Source organism: Equus asinus, chromosome 6 (assembly GCF_041296235.1).
Source record: "Equus asinus isolate D_3611 breed Donkey chromosome 6, EquAss-T2T_v2, whole genome shotgun sequence".
NCBI classification, from domain to species: Eukaryota; Metazoa; Chordata; class Mammalia; order Perissodactyla; family Equidae; genus Equus; species Equus asinus.
The window spans coordinates 77,008,781-77,025,000 of NC_091795.1; the positions used below are offsets into that span (position 1 = coordinate 77,008,781).

General features: G+C 51.3%; 1 protein-coding gene across 3 annotated transcripts in view; it reads left to right on the top strand.

Moving 5' to 3' along the window:
- The window catches only part of GALNT14 (polypeptide N-acetylgalactosaminyltransferase 14), a 209,490-nt gene that overhangs the window by 176,457 nt on the left and 16,813 nt on the right, over positions 1 to 16,220 (top strand). For all 3 annotated transcript variants that reach the window (XM_014866453.3, XM_070512328.1, XM_070512327.1), the window contains 3 exons: positions 895 to 998; positions 11,343 to 11,469; positions 13,716 to 13,808. In XM_014866453.3, the coding sequence (XP_014721939.1) occupies positions 895 to 998; positions 11,343 to 11,469; positions 13,716 to 13,808 (324 nt within the window). The remainder of the gene's footprint in view (positions 1 to 894; positions 999 to 11,342; positions 11,470 to 13,715; positions 13,809 to 16,220) is intronic.

The following is a 16,220-nucleotide window of genomic DNA, read 5'->3' on the forward strand; positions in this document are numbered from 1 at the left end:
TGCTACCCTTGCCTGCCTTCCTCTGTAACCCCTTTTCTTTCCAAGCGGCTTCTCTCAGCAGTCGAAGGTAGGGGAGGTTGGACGGGACCCCAAGAAAAGAAAATGAAGATGAGGGTATATTGGTTTGCTAGGGCTGCTGTAACAAAGTACCACAGACTGAGTGGCTTAAACAACAGAAACGTATTGTCTCACAGCTCTGGAGACTGGAAGTTCAAAATCAAGGTGCTGGCAGGATTGGTTCCTTCTGAGGGCTATGCCAGACCTCTCCTCTTGGCTTGCAGATGGCTCTTCTCTCTATGCATGTCTACCTCTGTGGCTAAATGTCCCCTTTTTATATGAAGATTAGTCATATTGGATTGGGGTCCATCCTAATGACCTCATTTTAACTTGATTACCTCTTGATTACCTCTCTCCAAATAAGGTCACATTCTGAGGTACTGGAGTTAGGACCCCAATACATTTTTTAGGGGGACAAAACTAAATCCATTACAGAGGGGAAAAGAGGGAGAGAGAGCCCAGCTTCAAGAAATAGATGTACTGTTAACACGTGCTTGTCAGCCCTTCTCTGCCTACTCAGTGCCCACCATCCCCACTCCCAAGAGTGGAGCTCCCAAGGGAGCTGCACTGAGCAGGGCCTGTGGGAGAGGCCAGTGGAGGCTCCCCAGGCTCTCAGGACAGCTGGGGTTCTGAGAGAGTCCCGGCCCCCACAGGAGGTGTGCTGATGAGTGACTTAGCTTCTCCGCAAGGTAAATGGAAAGTAGAAAATGTATTGGCCCTTCTGAAGAGGAGCAGAAATGGGAAGAAAATGGCCTTGAGTTCTGAATTTCCAGGGAAAAAGAATGTGACAGTGGTCTCCCTGCCCTAACTGATCCTCTTTTCCTTCCAAATGCACAGGACTCCAGTTATAGCTGGAGGGCTCTTCGTGATGAACAAATCCTGGTTCGATTACCTGGGGAAATATGACATGGACATGGACATCTGGGGCGGGGAGAACTTTGGTGAGTTACCGTCTCTGCGTCCTGGGGCTGAGGTGGGGATCTCTGGGTCCTTGGACTACATGCGCCTGGGATGAGGCCTGGGGAGATGAGGAGTAAGTCACTCCTCTGAGAGAAGGCTGGGTGGGGCACCAGAGGAGTGGTTGCTGGGAGAGCAGAGGTAACAAGGGATTTCTCCATGGACCACATGGATGCTGAGGACAAATGAAGCGTGCGCAGGCAGACTGTTAGGGGACAGTTGAGACGCAGAAGCCAGGAAGACTAAGGAGGAACCCCAAGTGTGAGGGCCAGAAGCAGACTTGAGCTAGGAGCACTGAACTTGGAAATTTGGAGGTAGAAAGAGACTGAGGAAAGGAGAATGAGGAGCAGGATTGACAGCAACGCCGTGGACATCTGGAGAACATCTGTTGACTGCTCTATGCGTATAGCGCTCAGCACTAGGTGAATGGGGAAGGTCTGGGGCGACTGCTACAGCAACCCTGGGGGTGTCTTGCCCTGTCTCTTAGTGCAGAGAAAGGCTTGGGGATGAAGAGGCTGGGTTACAGGTTCCAAAACTGTGGAAACAGATGGCTAGGTCTGGCCACAGTGGTGCAGGGCTGTGGTTTGCGGCTGTGGGAGAAAGAGCAGTCAGAAACCCATTCCATTGAGCTGATGATGCTGAGTGACCCTCCAGCTTCCTTGGGTATTAAAAGTTTGAGGCAGGGGTGCCTCTTGGTGTTGTTGTGAAAACCCGGTGAGGTAAGTCTATAAAAATCCTGGTAGCATATGGGCACAATAATGTTAGTTTCCGTTCCTTCCTTTAGCAGGTGAGACCTAAGGGATGACTAGAAGTTAAGCTGCACAAGGCAGGGATTTGGGTCCATTTTGTTCACAGCTGTCCCTCTGGTGCTTAGTATAGTGCCTGCCATGAAGGAGGCTTCAGTAACTCTTTGTTAAATAAACCACAGGAAAAGAAGAATCCCAGAGAGTCGGGGCCCCTTGGCTCTCTGGGCACTGGGGAGCGTGTTTGGCACAGGCTTCGGGAGCAGTGGCGCAAGCCAGGAGAATGATCCATGGGGCTCGTCCTGGCACTTAGCAGTAATCCTGTGCATTGTCCTCTGCCATTGTTTTCTCCTGTCCCTGCCTCCGGAGTATTTTATGGCTTTCTTCCTCAGTCACTAAGAGTTATTTCCTGGAAATTTATGGCTGCTGGCCTGACCCATAGCATCTGTTCTCCCAAACTGGGCAGCATGGAGGAATCCATCAGAAAAGTCTGTCTCCTGCCATTTGGGGGCTGGATCAGAAACACAGCAGAAAAGCCCAACAACCATAAACCAAACCGAGTGCCCTTCTCGGAACCCAATCCTGGAACGCGATGGGGTTCTTTGGGGTGGGTTTGATGTTGGATCTGCCTGCATCAGCCTGGGAGAACCTGGAGCCAGGTAGACCCTTGACCTTCTCAATGGGGATGAGATTTCTCTCTTTCTGGGCAGCCAGCAGATGTCCTGATGAGCACAGTACCTCTCAGGATCCTTAGTGATGTGCTCTAGCCTTTCCTCCCAGCCCCCAAATGAATCCTTTCTGCAGCATATTTGATAGACAGCAGCCATCCAATTGCTGCTCAAATGCTTCTTATGATGATGCATTTGCTGCTTACAGTTCAGCACATTCTGTCATTGAGAATTTTTGTGTTGAATAGTTAGAAAATTCTTCTAAGTTGAAGCCCATCTCCCTCCAGCTTCTGTCTGTCGGGACGTGTTCTGTCCTCTTGAACCTCACAGAGTAGATGTGGTCCTTCCTCCACGTGGCAGTGACATTTGGATTGAGGCAGCAAATTATTTTTAATGATAGCACATTTTGGTCCAACCTACCAGAACCTTCTCTTTATTGCAATGTTGACATACATCCACTCAAATCAAGTGGCCATCTCATCTACTTGGCTTAGGGAAGTAGGCAGGGGCTTCTGGGGAGGTGTGGGAGAGCCATTTTACAATCCATCACAAAATTTTAAACCAACAAAATGCTGCAGACAGCTATCACAGGGAACACTTTGTTTTCACCCGTCCAACATTCCATCGTGTTATGGCCAGCTCCCAGCACTTTGAAAGCCATTTCTGATTTTTTTTTCTTGGCATTTTATATGCCAGAAAATTCAGTGCTTTTTCAATGGTGGCTATATCACGTGGACAGCTTCAATTCTGCAAGTGAGGATAGCGAGGCACCTGAGAAGGTGAAGATGAGAATTTGGAAGAGTCAGTGCTGGATGGGCTGGTGATCAGAGGGTTTATAGGACTGGAGAGGGATGCTTCAGCTGTGGAGGAGCGGTGTTGCTGAGGGGTGAAGGCAGCTGCATGTCAGAGTAAAGGAATTCCTTTTCCAGGGGTAGCAGGAGGGGCCCCCCCGCTGCCCCAACACCCCAACTCACCAAGTCCTGGAGAGCCGCTCCCTCAGCATGGCTCCCATCCATCTGCCTCTTTCCACCCCAGGACTCTCCTGAAAGGTTCTCCACCTCTATTCTGCTCTTGTCAAAGCCCTCGTCCCACACTCCTGCCACAGCGCCCTCTCTGAAATGCAGATCTCTCCCACTCTCCTACCAGTGGCTGCTTCTTGTCCTAAGGACGAGGCCCACGCTCCTCAGCTGGGTCGCTCCTTGGCCTTGTCCGCCTCTCCAGCCTTCAGTGCAGAGGCAGTGACAGAACCTCCTGCACTGCCCGGACTTGCGGACCCTCCACAATGACCTGGGCTCCATTCTCCACCAAGCACTGATTCCACCACAGCTCTGGGGCCACCTCCACGGGGCCTGGGACACCTTCCCTGACTGTCTTCTGCCCACCCACCCCCTTGCTCTGTGCCCCTCAGCACCTGGCTGTCCTCTCCACCTTGACACAGAGCCCTCTTATGTATTTGTGTTTATTCTTCCACGCCTGCTGCCCTCCACCTACTAAACCTGGAGCAGGGCAAGAACCTTCATCCGACTTCTTGACCTCAAGGCCTGGAACAGTGGAAACTGCTCCTAACTGTGTGTTCAAAAGCCAGAAACTGCCTGGGAAGGGGAGTCAGGGTGGGAAGGGCAATATATCTCCAATCTATGAGGCTCCCCTTAAATTAGATCTTATTGCGTTAAACGGAGAAAATGGACAATGGCAGGTAGAGGTACCTTTCCTTTCCATGAAATGGGATCTCTGTGTGTTCTAGACGTGTTTGCCTGGGTTGCACTGGCTTTATTTCACAGCACAAAAATCTGTGAGATGTTGGAAAAGGCTCTGGCCAGGGCCACCATGACCATGACCATTCTCAGTGGCCCGCTGCCCCTGCCCATCCCGCTTTCCTGCCTTGGCAGCAGCTTCAGCGGCAGCCTGAAAGCCCGCCCCATGCACAGGCACTCACCCAGCCTGACCCTGGGGCCATCGTTCCCGCAAAGTGTTTCTGAGATGAGCTGAATAGTTTTGATAATTACATCTGCAGTACAGCATAGGAACAGGCTTTAGGGAAATGTGGCTTTTAGCCTTTTTTTTTTCAGAAGTTGTTTTGCATTAAAATTGGATGCTTAAACTCCAATTTGCATAACACAGGATACGTGTAATATATCTAACACATCTACTCACTTGAAGTGCATCTCACTTTTAGCTTTTGGTCGTTAGAGATAGAAGGAAGCTGTTGCCCCTGTAAGCAGTGTGTATGTGTGTGTGTGTGTGTGGTGGTGGTGGTGGGATGGGGACTGCACATTTCCAAAAAGGAGGCTTTGGCACATATATGAAGAGTGAGTATGGGATTCCTGGATTTATAACAGGGGATTTCCAAAGCAGAGCAGATACAAAAGCTAGTGCTGAGAAGAGGGATGAAGTGGGGCCCAGAGAGGAGCCACTGTCCCCCAACCCCAGAATATGGTCAGGGACATCAGGCTGTGTCAGGCGTGGTATGCGCGTGTGTGTGAACATGGGCTGGGGAATCAGGCCTAAATTTGAATCCTGTAGTCGTCACTAACTGTGTGTCCTTGGGAAAATTACTTCACCTCACTGAGCCTGTTTCTAAGTCTTTAAAGTAGAGACAATGATCCCTGTGGTAGGGAGAATCCTTCCCCCCCCAAAGATATCCACCCCCTAATCCGGGTGTTAAAGAAAAAATTATTCTGACACTTGGTAAAATGGTAAGGAAGACTTTTCAGGACTATCATAAGTGTGAGGACTCACAATAGGGGAGGCAGATGGGGCTCAACTCTGAATACAAGAGCAAGTGGGGATTTTCAGCCAAGGAGCAGGGTTGGGGGCTGGTGGATGGAAGATCACTGAGAGGGAACATCAAGGGTGGAGGAATCTTGCTAAACTGACCTAAGGATTCTTGCCAGCGTCATCAGATATCAAGGATGAGGGACTCTCTCCAAACTGGCTTAACAAGATTCTTGCTAAAACTGAGCAATGCAGGCCTCACAAGGACAGGGGCCAAGGCAGAGGCCTGGTTGAGAAGAGGGCTTCCAGGAGCCTGACTACAGTTGGGTCAAGGAGAGCAGCTTGTTACTGAGAACCTGTCAGGATGTTACCTTACGTGGCAAGAGGTCCTTTGCAGATGGGACTAAGGCTACTAAATCAGTGACCTGAAGGTGGGAGAGTATCCTGGACTATCCAGGCAGGCCCAGTATAATTACATGAGCCCTTAAAAGCAGAGAACTCTCTCCAGCCAGAGGCAGAAGAGATGGAGCAGAAGTGGGAGAGATTCACAGCAGGAGAGGAACTGGACTGGCCGCTGCTGGTTTGAAGATGGAGTGGGCAGCATGCAAGTAGCTGAGAGAGGCTCTCGGCCTACAGCCAGTGAGGAAAGGGACCCTCAGGCCCACAACCGTGAGGAACTGAGTTCTGCAAACAACCTGAATGAGCTCGGAAGTGGATTCTTCTTCAGAGCCCCCAAAAGGAACATGATGCTGCTGACACCTTGATTTTGGCCTCGTGAGACCCTTAGCAGGGGGCCCAACAACCCCCACACTCAGTCCGTGTGGTAATTTGTAATGGCAGCAATAGCAATGGTTACACTCCCGACATCACGGGGCTGCTGTGAAGATTGATTAGACCACGTGCAGAGCCTCTGCTTCCCCTCAGGCTGCATACGAGCCATGTCAGTATAGGACTACATCCAACATGCTGGAATAGTTTATCCCTCCAAGTTTCTCTTTCGGCCTCACCCTTTCTATGCTCCTTGGCTCAAGATGAGGGCAATGGCCTCATCTGAGAAGAGCATCCAAGTCTGATGAAAAGTCATCTTTTCTCCCAGATGGAGAGCAAAGCGAAGCAGGCCACTGCTGTGTCCCTTGTCTGGGCTACTTTGCTAAATCTCCATGCCCAGGTGAGGTCCCTCGAGGCCCTCCCTTCCTGCTGCTCCCGAACATCCCCAGGTCTCATCGAGTCCCAGCAGAGAGGACACTGGTTGTTCCTTTTCCATGGGGATGATGGAAGGATAAAGGGTGACACCTTGGCATCTGCAGTTGTGTGTCCCTTGGTGACCACGGTGGGCCTGTGGTGACTACTCGGTCAGAAGTTGGGGGCCTGGATGCAGCCTGATTGTCCTAGATGTGTGTGAAACACAGTTCTGCTTACAGACTCAAGGCTGTCTTGTGGGCCAATAAGATTATCTCTACTCAAGTTCATGCATTCATTAAAAAATAATAATAGAGCTTTCTGGCCCAGGAGGCACTAAGAACTTAAACGTTATTGAAAAGAAAGCTTCCTGTCACCACATTTATGTGTAGACTTACAAATAACAACAGCCAGGTGAATGTCTCTGCCCACCACTGTCCACTCTACTCCCTTTGTCCTCAGTAGGTTTCAGCTTGGCCAAAGGTGGAATGGATAATGCTGCTATGTGTGCAATATATGTCTATACAATATATGAGGCTTCATTTAAAACAGGGCTCATTGCATTTAGTGGAGCCCGTGGAGCCCATTTTACTGCTCCCTTCACCTCTGTTTAGAAACCAGCCTATAAACTGAAATTAGAATCTTGACCAGTCTGGCCAAGCAGTGGCATATGAATAGCTGTGATTTCGTTCCTGGGGAGAAAGCTCTCTCATTTTCCCTGAATTCCTGTCCACCAGTCATGGGTTTTTCAGGTAGACATTGGTTCTGATGAAGGGTGGTGGCCTATGAGGAGACAGAAGAGGTGAGAATGGAGGGTGGAGAGGGCAATTTGCTCTCAAATGTGAATCTGAAGTTTAAAGAAAATAAGATAACAGTGCCCCCAATGAGGGTGGAATAATTACACATCTCCCTGCCTAGAATTCAAAATGGATTTGAGTCTGCATGACATTCATAGCAGGGAGATTATGAGGGCGCTGAGTCAGCAAGAACCACCCCTACGAACTCCCTACATCATCTTTTTGCTCCATCCTCCTTCACTTAAGAAAGTGATGACTTTGCAGGAGCTGCAGACCTGGAGAGTGGAGGGTCTGGGCTGTGCCTGGAAGCTCGCTGCCTCACACCTCAGTCTACAGCAATTCTGCTGTACGAGCCCCCGCTGCCTCAGGCCTCAGGATTACAAAACTTTCCAAAGGCTTCAGCAGGTATCTGCCAGTCACTGGGCCAGGCTTACAGTCCTGGACACATAGTTCTGCTGAAGTCAGTGGTGTAGATGAGGGAAGGGCAACTCTGTGTCCTGTCTGTCTGTTTTAAATAGTCCACACTATAGTACCTGTAAATTGTTACACTGATCTGCAGACTTCCCAGGTTGTCTCGACTCTGGCAGCAGCACAGCAATGTATGTCAGCCCGCGTGTCTCTGAACATCTCAGTTACGACAGTCTGAACGCTAGAGGAGAGAAACTCCTGCCACATCTCAGAAGGCAGGCTGCTGTGAGCCTCAGCTGGCCTGAAGGAGAACTAAGATGGACCTGTGTCAGGATTGGATGAATGAGTGGATGAGGAAGAAACGTGACAGCTGGCGATAGATTTGTCTCTTGTTGGTCTGAGTGCCCTGAAGTCAGTATCTCTGTATCCACAGCTGTCCTGGCTGATGGTGAGTGTTCACTCCTGAGGGAGGGCGGAATCAGGGCAAGAGCATGAGTTCAGGAGTTGGGGAGAGGTGCTTTGATGGCAAGCTACCCGCCGGCAGTTGTCCTATCAGAACCGCTTCTGCATCGTGTAGTAAGAACATCCACAACCACAAGCGGGTTGTTGGCACAACTCAGCTCTCACCTGAGGGAGGACCGAACAAAGCCTTGCCCAGGAGTTAATGAAGAGGTCATTTTTGTCCCATGGCTCATGTTTGCAGAACTGAGATACTCTGAAGTTTTAGGCTAAAGCACCAGGCACAGGAAAATGAGGAGGAGGAAGGGTGGTTTCGAGGTGGAGGAAGGAGGCAGGCTGCTGCCGGCTGTGGGAGGTGCTGACAGGCGGGGAGGATGCACTGATGCCTCTGATGGTGCCCAGCGCTCCTCAACTGAGTATGAAGAAGCCATTGGAAGTTGGTGCTGGAGCCTGGAGCAGAGCTGGGGCTGGGGGCATGGAGGTGAGTCCTCGGCATCAAGTGAACGTTGGGGTCAGATGAAGAAGCAGTGTCAGGAAGACACTCAGAGACAGAGCCTTGGGGTGAAGGATGCCAGGAGACTGGAAGGAAGGTGGAGAAGGAGCAGGCTCAGGTGGCTACTTTCCAAGTTGGGGGGTCTGTGCATAACTGGGCAGAGGGGAGGGGGGTCAGTAGATTCAGAGAGAAGCAAAATGCTGGGCAAAGGGAGCACAGGAAAGAAGCAGTTTGCAGGAGTGTGGGGGGATGGGATTGAGGCCTAGGTTGGAGGGATTCGCTTTGCAAATAAAGAGAGACATATGTCTCATTTGAATACATGAAAGGAAGAGACCATAGCTGAAACGTATGCATATTTTTGGAAGAAAGCTGGCACAAAATTTGTAGGTTATATCAGTAAGCAAGGCCTCCGTCTCTGGTTTTGAGACATGAGAGGTTTTTCCTTTTTGGGAACTAGAGCAGACTGTGTTTTGAGATCCCAGAGAGGAGTTGATTGAGGCACAGTAGACCTTAGACCTGTTAAGGAAGACATCCTGAGCCTAAATGCACACAAGTACTACATAACTCCATGGACCACCTCTTCAGCCCCTTGGTGCACTCACTGCAAGCTGGAGAGGTGGGTGCTGGCAGTTGGCTAAGCTCACTCCTACAGACACCAGGCTGGCACACACGATTTCATCAGTGCCCCAGTCACACGCCAGATTGCCAGGTATTATGAACCTTTACGGAGAATCAAAATCTGGAGCGTTGAATCCACGAATTTCAAGTGGCTCCTGTAGCCAAAGAAGGCTGTAAATCGTCTAGGAAGTTGGAAGTGGGCGATGCCCTTGGTGTTCGTGTCTTAGTGACTGGCTTCAGAGGAATGTCCTAACTGCTGCAGATCTTTTAACTGCACTTGGAGTTTGCACAGTTATTCTCAGAATTCCATGTCATTTGATGTCGACAGTAATCCTGTGGAGTGCTTTTATGATCTTCGTTTGACGTCCGGGGAAACCCACCCTCAGGGAATTCCAGCAGGTTTCCTCAGGGACACAGCTAGTAGATTACGCCAGGCTCGGGGCTGCTGACCCCAGAGCCAAGTTCTTCCCGTTCCTCCCCCATCCCTTGTTCTTGTCATCATTCAGTAGCAATCTTGAGAAGAACTTTCTTCATCCGAGAGCACACATTGTCCCCACTCAGGGAAATCTGAGTTTCCTGGGAATGAGCAGTGGCCCATTCGTGAAAGCACCTGGGCAGGCAGAGGGGAGATGTGGAGAAGGTGGCAACAGTGGAGTTGGTGTCAAGGAAGCCTTTCCTGCAATTCACTGGCCTTTCCAAGGACACATGGCAGGAGGCAGGAGGATACAGGTAAAGGGTGGATAAGGACAGGTGAGTGAGAGAGCAGGTGAGGATCAGGATGAAGAATTTGTGGTCCAAGCACCTTCTTTGAGAGTTGGGATGAAGGGAAATGCAGAGCAGGAAGTGGGAGGGGCAGTGGATGAGAGAGAGGACCGGTGGTGAAGAAACCTAGCGAGATGGGGCCCAAGGTGATGGAGGGTGCAGGGCACATATGTGGTGGGAAGGTACTGGAATATAGCCTCATTCCCTGCTCATGTGTGGACACCCGGTCTACTTCCAAGTGGTCCCTCCCAGGGGCAGTTACCCACGGACATGGATTTTTCCTGACCCAGCCTGTCTTCCTCATACTTGAGTTTGACTACAGAAGCATGGGCCGGGCAGAATTTGGGCACAAATTCCCAGATAGGAAGCTGGCTTTTCCCACCAGTGGCAGACCCAGTGGGGTGCAGGAGGGCAGCCTGCCCTGGGTGCAGTAAGGGGGTACACTGTCTAGAGAGGTTAAAAGCAATAATAAAACTACCTACAGTCATTCTGCTTTTTGTTATCACTCTGTGCTGGCAATTCTACACAGTGGCCATGATAAGCTATGCCCCCCAACCCGTTGGTATTCCATTGCTTCCTCTGGGCCAGCACCACTGCCTCAAGCCTGCCAGTAAGCAGCCCCAGGGGCCTCTGCTTGCTGCACCCCACCCACTCCTCTGAGGTCCCTGCAGCAGCAGCCAACCAGGAAGAAATGGGTATGTGTGCAAAATCCCCGCCCAGGGGAGCACCCCCAGCAACATCTTTGAGGCTTCTAGCATTGTCTGTGGCTGCTCTCAGCTCTTGGTTAATGCTCCAACTTCCTCCTGGGCTACGATTCAGGCGCCCTTTGGTAGAATTGCAGTCTGGGTTTTGGTAGGCGCTCTCCTGGACTTCTTGTCTAAGTATCTCCTGGGAGCTTGGTCCTCCTCGTTGCATCCTGGCCATGTCCTTTGCTAGCATGTCAGAGTGCGAAACTCGCTACCTCCATTTCAGCCACTTCTATCTCGCTCTTGACTGTCTGAAAATTCTCCCATATTCTCGAATAGAAATTCTCTCTCCTCAGTCCTGGTTCTAACCCACTGGGGTCATACCAGCGAGTCTAATCCATCTTCCACGTGTCCAAAAGCAGCTCTCTCATTGTCCCAAGGTTCCTTTTTCCAGGTTAAAGCATCGCAGCAGAGCCCCCCACCATGTTGGCCCCTGAGTATGTCCCTCCATAAGGGGATGGAACAGGGGCTGATTTAGATAGGTGCTCCTCCATGCCAGCCACTGTTTCCATATTAACTCATTACCACATTCCCAAGTGTGAGTTATTATCATCCCCATTGGCAGATGGGGAAACTGAGGTTGCCCAGCCAGCAGAGCACATGCTGTGACTGTGGAGCACCCTAGGCTGGGTGTAGCACGCCCTCTCCACTTCCTCGGGCCTAGTGCCTTGAAGCTGCTGTCGTGTGTCCCCTCCCTTCCAGGGGTGCAAAGTAGTGAAGGGAGCCTTGCTGTCTTGCAGAAATCTCCTTTAGAGTGTGGATGTGTGGGGGCAGCCTCGAGATTGTCCCCTGCAGCCGAGTGGGCCATGTCTTCCGGAAGAAGCACCCATATGTCTTCCCAGATGGAAACGCCAACACATATATAAAGTAAGTGCACGTTCCAGGGGCTCCGTGGGGGCAGCAGAAAACTGAGGGCCTTCCTGGTGATGGGTTGTGGCTGTCCTAGGTTCTCCGGTAGGTTGCCTGAGCCTTCTGAATGGACAGGACATGCACATCGTGCTCCCTGGGGCTCTGCCTAAGCAGGGAATGTCAGGCCTGCCAATCTGGCATTAGGCAGGCGGCTCCCGGGCTGATCTCCACCACTGACTCCCCTGGGGCCCCACATGTGGCCTCCGGGGCTTCAAATCACTGGGCAGCACCATCCTCCAGGGCTCAGGGCTCGGGGTGTTTTGGGTTGTTTGGGGTTAAGGAGAGGAGGCTGTTTTTGCCTCTGAGTTGTAGAAGATCTGCTGCTCCTGCCTTCAGGCTGAGTCACCAGCGGAAAGGTCCTTGGAAGATCCGGGAATGGGGAGGTACAGGTGGATACAACTCACATGCCTGCCACAGGGCCTCGCTGGTACACAGACAGGGCCCAGGCTGGACAGGCCCTGCAACATCTCATCTCCTGCCTGGGGAACAGGATGAAGGTGCCAGGGACTCAGCCACCCAGCAGTGCCCACTTGCTTCCTCCTGCCTGCTTCCTTCGTACACCCTCTCGTTTGCTTGATTTCTTCTCTTTCAACCTGTCTCCTCTCCTTGAAAAATAATTCATGTGTATCCCTTTTTCTCTCTTTCATCATTTCCTCTGGCTTCTTCTCTCCTTTTTGCTAATCCTCTTGTCCTCTGACAACTTCACTCACCCATTTATTCCCCTTTTTCCTGTTTTTATATCATTAGGTCTATTTTGGGGAGGGAGGAGCTATGCACCTCTTTTGGTGTTTTCCTTCGTTTGAGGTGTCGCTTTCCTCTTCTGAGTTCTTTGGTCCTCGGTTTTCACACGTATGAGCAGGTGTGGGTCGTGTCCTGACACGGCAGTCTGGGAGGAGGTGTGGGACTGAGCAGGAGAGTTAACAACACCTGTCACAGCACAGTGGTGGCAAGGGTCAGGCACGAAGAAGCCCAGCAGGCGAGAGCAGTGGGAACGAAGGTCGGGCTGCTTTGCTCTTGGGGAAAGGTGAGCTGGGGGCATCTGGGGTAGGGCAGCCGTGGGGCTGTGATGTGCAGTGGAGCCAGGCTGGGATAGGAGGGCAGAGCCTTGGGATCCAGAACATTCATTGTCTTTGAGACTGGGCCCTGGCCAGTGGGTTCCCTGCATGCCACCAGTGGGTCATTCAGTGGTTAGAGAAAGGTGGCACAGCCATCTACTAGGCAGCTTCCAGTTTGCTGATGGTCAGGCCAGTGGAAGGAGCCAGCAGGATGCTGTTAACTGCCTTCAGTGCACCAAGAACTGGGCTGCGTGCATGACTGTCATTTCATGTCACCAGCTTGGAAGGGCTCACCATGTTCCTCTATCAGTTCTCTCTGCTCCAAACAGAACCAGAAGTGTGGAGGAACATGTCCTTTTCAGTGAGAGCCCAAGTTTGCTCACGTGGGCCTCGGCAGGTGCTGCTCCCGCACTGCTCCCGCCATCTGACTGTTTTCCCAGGTCGTCTGTCTCTGCTCTGGGCTCTTCCTGATATCCCTGCCTCCCTGACTGCTGAATAATGACATCCTCCAAGTCTGTCTCTCTCTTTCTGTGACCTTTGGGGTCAGACTCAAATACCTGATACTTAAATACCTGATTTAAAAAACGTAAGAGAGCTGGCAAAATGTTGGACAAATGGCTTGATTCCTTAATTCTTTACACCTGCACCAAGCTGCTCTCACAGCTGCCGGGAAGACCCGGTGATTGGTTTTCCCCTTGGAGAGCTGGCACCCTAACACTTCCCCTGTGTAAGGGGGAGCACCTGGGGGACCAGCCTGGGTGGCCAGAGGTGAGATGGCCAACACAGGTCCCGCTCTTTCGTCTTGGTCTCTGGCACCATGTGGATGCGCCAGGCTCTCCTGGCTCTTTTCTCACTGCAAATTTTTTAAAAAGAGCTACAGAAGTTGTTAGTTTCTAGAGTAAGTTTTCTGGTCTGTACCTTTTGGGGAAGAGTTTGTCATAACTATTAAAATCCTGTATCTTGGGGTAAAGTTCCCTTTGGAGAGGGCGTAGGGCTTGGCTGGGCTCAGCACCCTGGGAAGAACAGTGTCACTGGATCCTGGTTGCCCCACCCCGTAGTGCTGCCAGCTGGCTCACGTGTGTGTTTTTTAACTGGATGCATCATGGGTCCTCTCAGAGAGCCCCTCCGTGACACCTCCTCTCCCCACAGGAACACCAAGCGGACAGTTGAAGTGTGGATGGATGAATACAAGCAGTACTATTATGCTGCCCGGCCGTTCGCCCTGGAGAGGCCGTTTGGAAAGTAAGTGTCCCTTCTGGTTGATTTGTGCAGAGTTGAGAAGAGCTGCAGCTCGTAGGCCCAAGGCGAGCGTGTCCCGACAGGCCTGTCAGCCAGTCCCCCCAGCCTCTCAGCCCCTCCGGGGCCCAGACTAGGGCTGTTCTCCTTTCCCACCCTTTCTTCCTCCGGCCCAGTTCTGGCGGTGCAGAGCTTTAGGCAGCTCTGGTAGAATGACTCTGGCAATCTGGACCACCAACTCAACAGGTGGGGCTGTGCCTTGTTCAATGGACCAATATTTCTAGCTTTTTACGGGAAGGTAGGATGTGGGACTAAACAGCCCTAGTCCCTCCAGGTCTGAGTTCCCTCCTGCTAGTTCTCAGTCCCCCAAGCCTGAATTCTCTTCCTTCCTGTGGAGAGCAGCATCACACAGTGTCCCCTACAGCAGCGCTCCCGCCTCACGGGGGTGGAAGAGGACAGGGGAAGGGGTGTTTATGAAGTGCTAGATGCCATTACAGAAGATATCTCATTAGTCCTCCCCAAACTCTGAGAAATGGGTATAATTACCCCTGTTCTACAGATGAGACCACTGAGGCCTCTAGAAGTTAAGCTACTTGCCCTAGATCACGTCACTGTAAGAGGGAGATGAGGCTTGAACCACACCTGTCTGATTCCAAAACTAAATGATGTTGCATTCCCCAGCCCAGGGCTGATTTGAAGAGAGAAAGATGGCAACTTCATTTATGTTATCGTTCATCTTTTTGGAGGTGAACCGATGGTTCTTTGTCATACTAATGTCATTCATTGGTCAGGCTGTTGAGCAGATGCGTTTTTTACAGCCAGCACTTCACAGGTCGAGCCCATCACTGCTGGGAGGATTAAATCAGACCCTGACAAAGTGATTTGTCCCCCCAGTTCTTTCACCCAGAGCCTCGTAAGGCATTTGTTCTGAGTCCTCATCACCTCCCAGTCCACTGGCCGTGTCCATCCACCCCTCTATTCCGTACTTTCCTCTCCAGCTTAGATTCCACTCTTATGCTTGAAGAGAGTGCTTAAAAGTTGTTGTCCTCAGATCTTTTGCCCTGTTGTGCATCCATCAACATCCCCAACCAAAGTTTCCTCTACCCTGGATGACCCCAACTTTGTCCTTTGTCCTCCCCTGTGCACAGCTGCTGAGCGGTTCTGGGAAACATCAGCTGGTGCTGCTAACCCTGCATGGCCATCAGTCCCAGGAGGCCCTCAGTGTGCCTACTGGTCCTGCCAATTTTCCTGACCAGTGCTCCCCCTCATTTGCCATTTAAACCTTCTCAACTCTCCCCAGCCTCTGAGGCCACTCCCCTCCTTTCACTCACAGCAGATGACACCTTCTGTTTTATGGATGAAATAGATGGCCTTAACTTCCCAAGACAGACCCACCTATAAACTTCACTATACAATATCTGCACCATCCTCCTCTGTCTCTTTCATCTCCAAGAACAAGGTGTGCTTCCTGCTGTGTCAGGCCAGCCCTCCACCTGTACTCTGGATGCACCTTTCATTCCTGCATTCATTCATAAATCAACATTTATCGAGTTCCCACTGTCTGGCTTCATCTCCCCCTTCCTCCAGGCGCAGGGCTTCTCAAACTTTAATGTGAACACAGATCCCCTAGGGAGCTTGTTAAGATATGGATGCTGGCTGAGTAAGGCTGCATTTCTAATGAGCTCCCAGGTGATGCTGTGCTGCTGCTCTGTGGACCTGAATTCAAGGAGCAAGTTTCTAGGGTGATGGTTCGCAGACTAGCCTGCATATTGCAGTCACGCGGGGAGCTTCACAAACTACCGATGCCCCTACTTCACCCCTAGAGAGTTGATTTAGTCTGGGGTGAGGCCTGGGAAGTAGAATTTTTCAGACATCCCCCACCCCTGGGTGATTCTGAGGTGCAGACATTGTGGGAACCAGTGTTCTCCGGGACTTTGCCCTCCACATGTCTCCACACTCCCTCCTGATCCCTAATCTCTCTACTGCATGGTTCCCATCTGCCTTTAAACTGATTCAGTGTCTTACATCTTAAAAATTAAAAAAGGAAGAGGAGGAAAGAAAACAAACTACAAAAACTCTCCTTCGGTCCAACGTTGCTCATCACCCACACCGCTGTCTTCTCCATCAGAGCCAAGCTTCGTGAAACAGCTGTCCGCATCCGCTGTCTCCGGCTCCACCTCCCCATCCCTCCTCCCCTGACTGTGATGTGATGTGTGTGCGGCCTTACCCCCAGTCTCCTGCAATCGCTCCCACCTGGCTCACGCGTGACTCCCTTGGACCCTTTACGTCATCTGTTACTTCATTGGGATGAGTCTTCTCCCTCCTTGTCCCTCTTCCAGGGCATCTCTGATATCTATGTTTCCACAACTATGGTCTTGGCTTTTGCCCTGCTGCTCAAGCTCCACCTTCTCGGTCCTG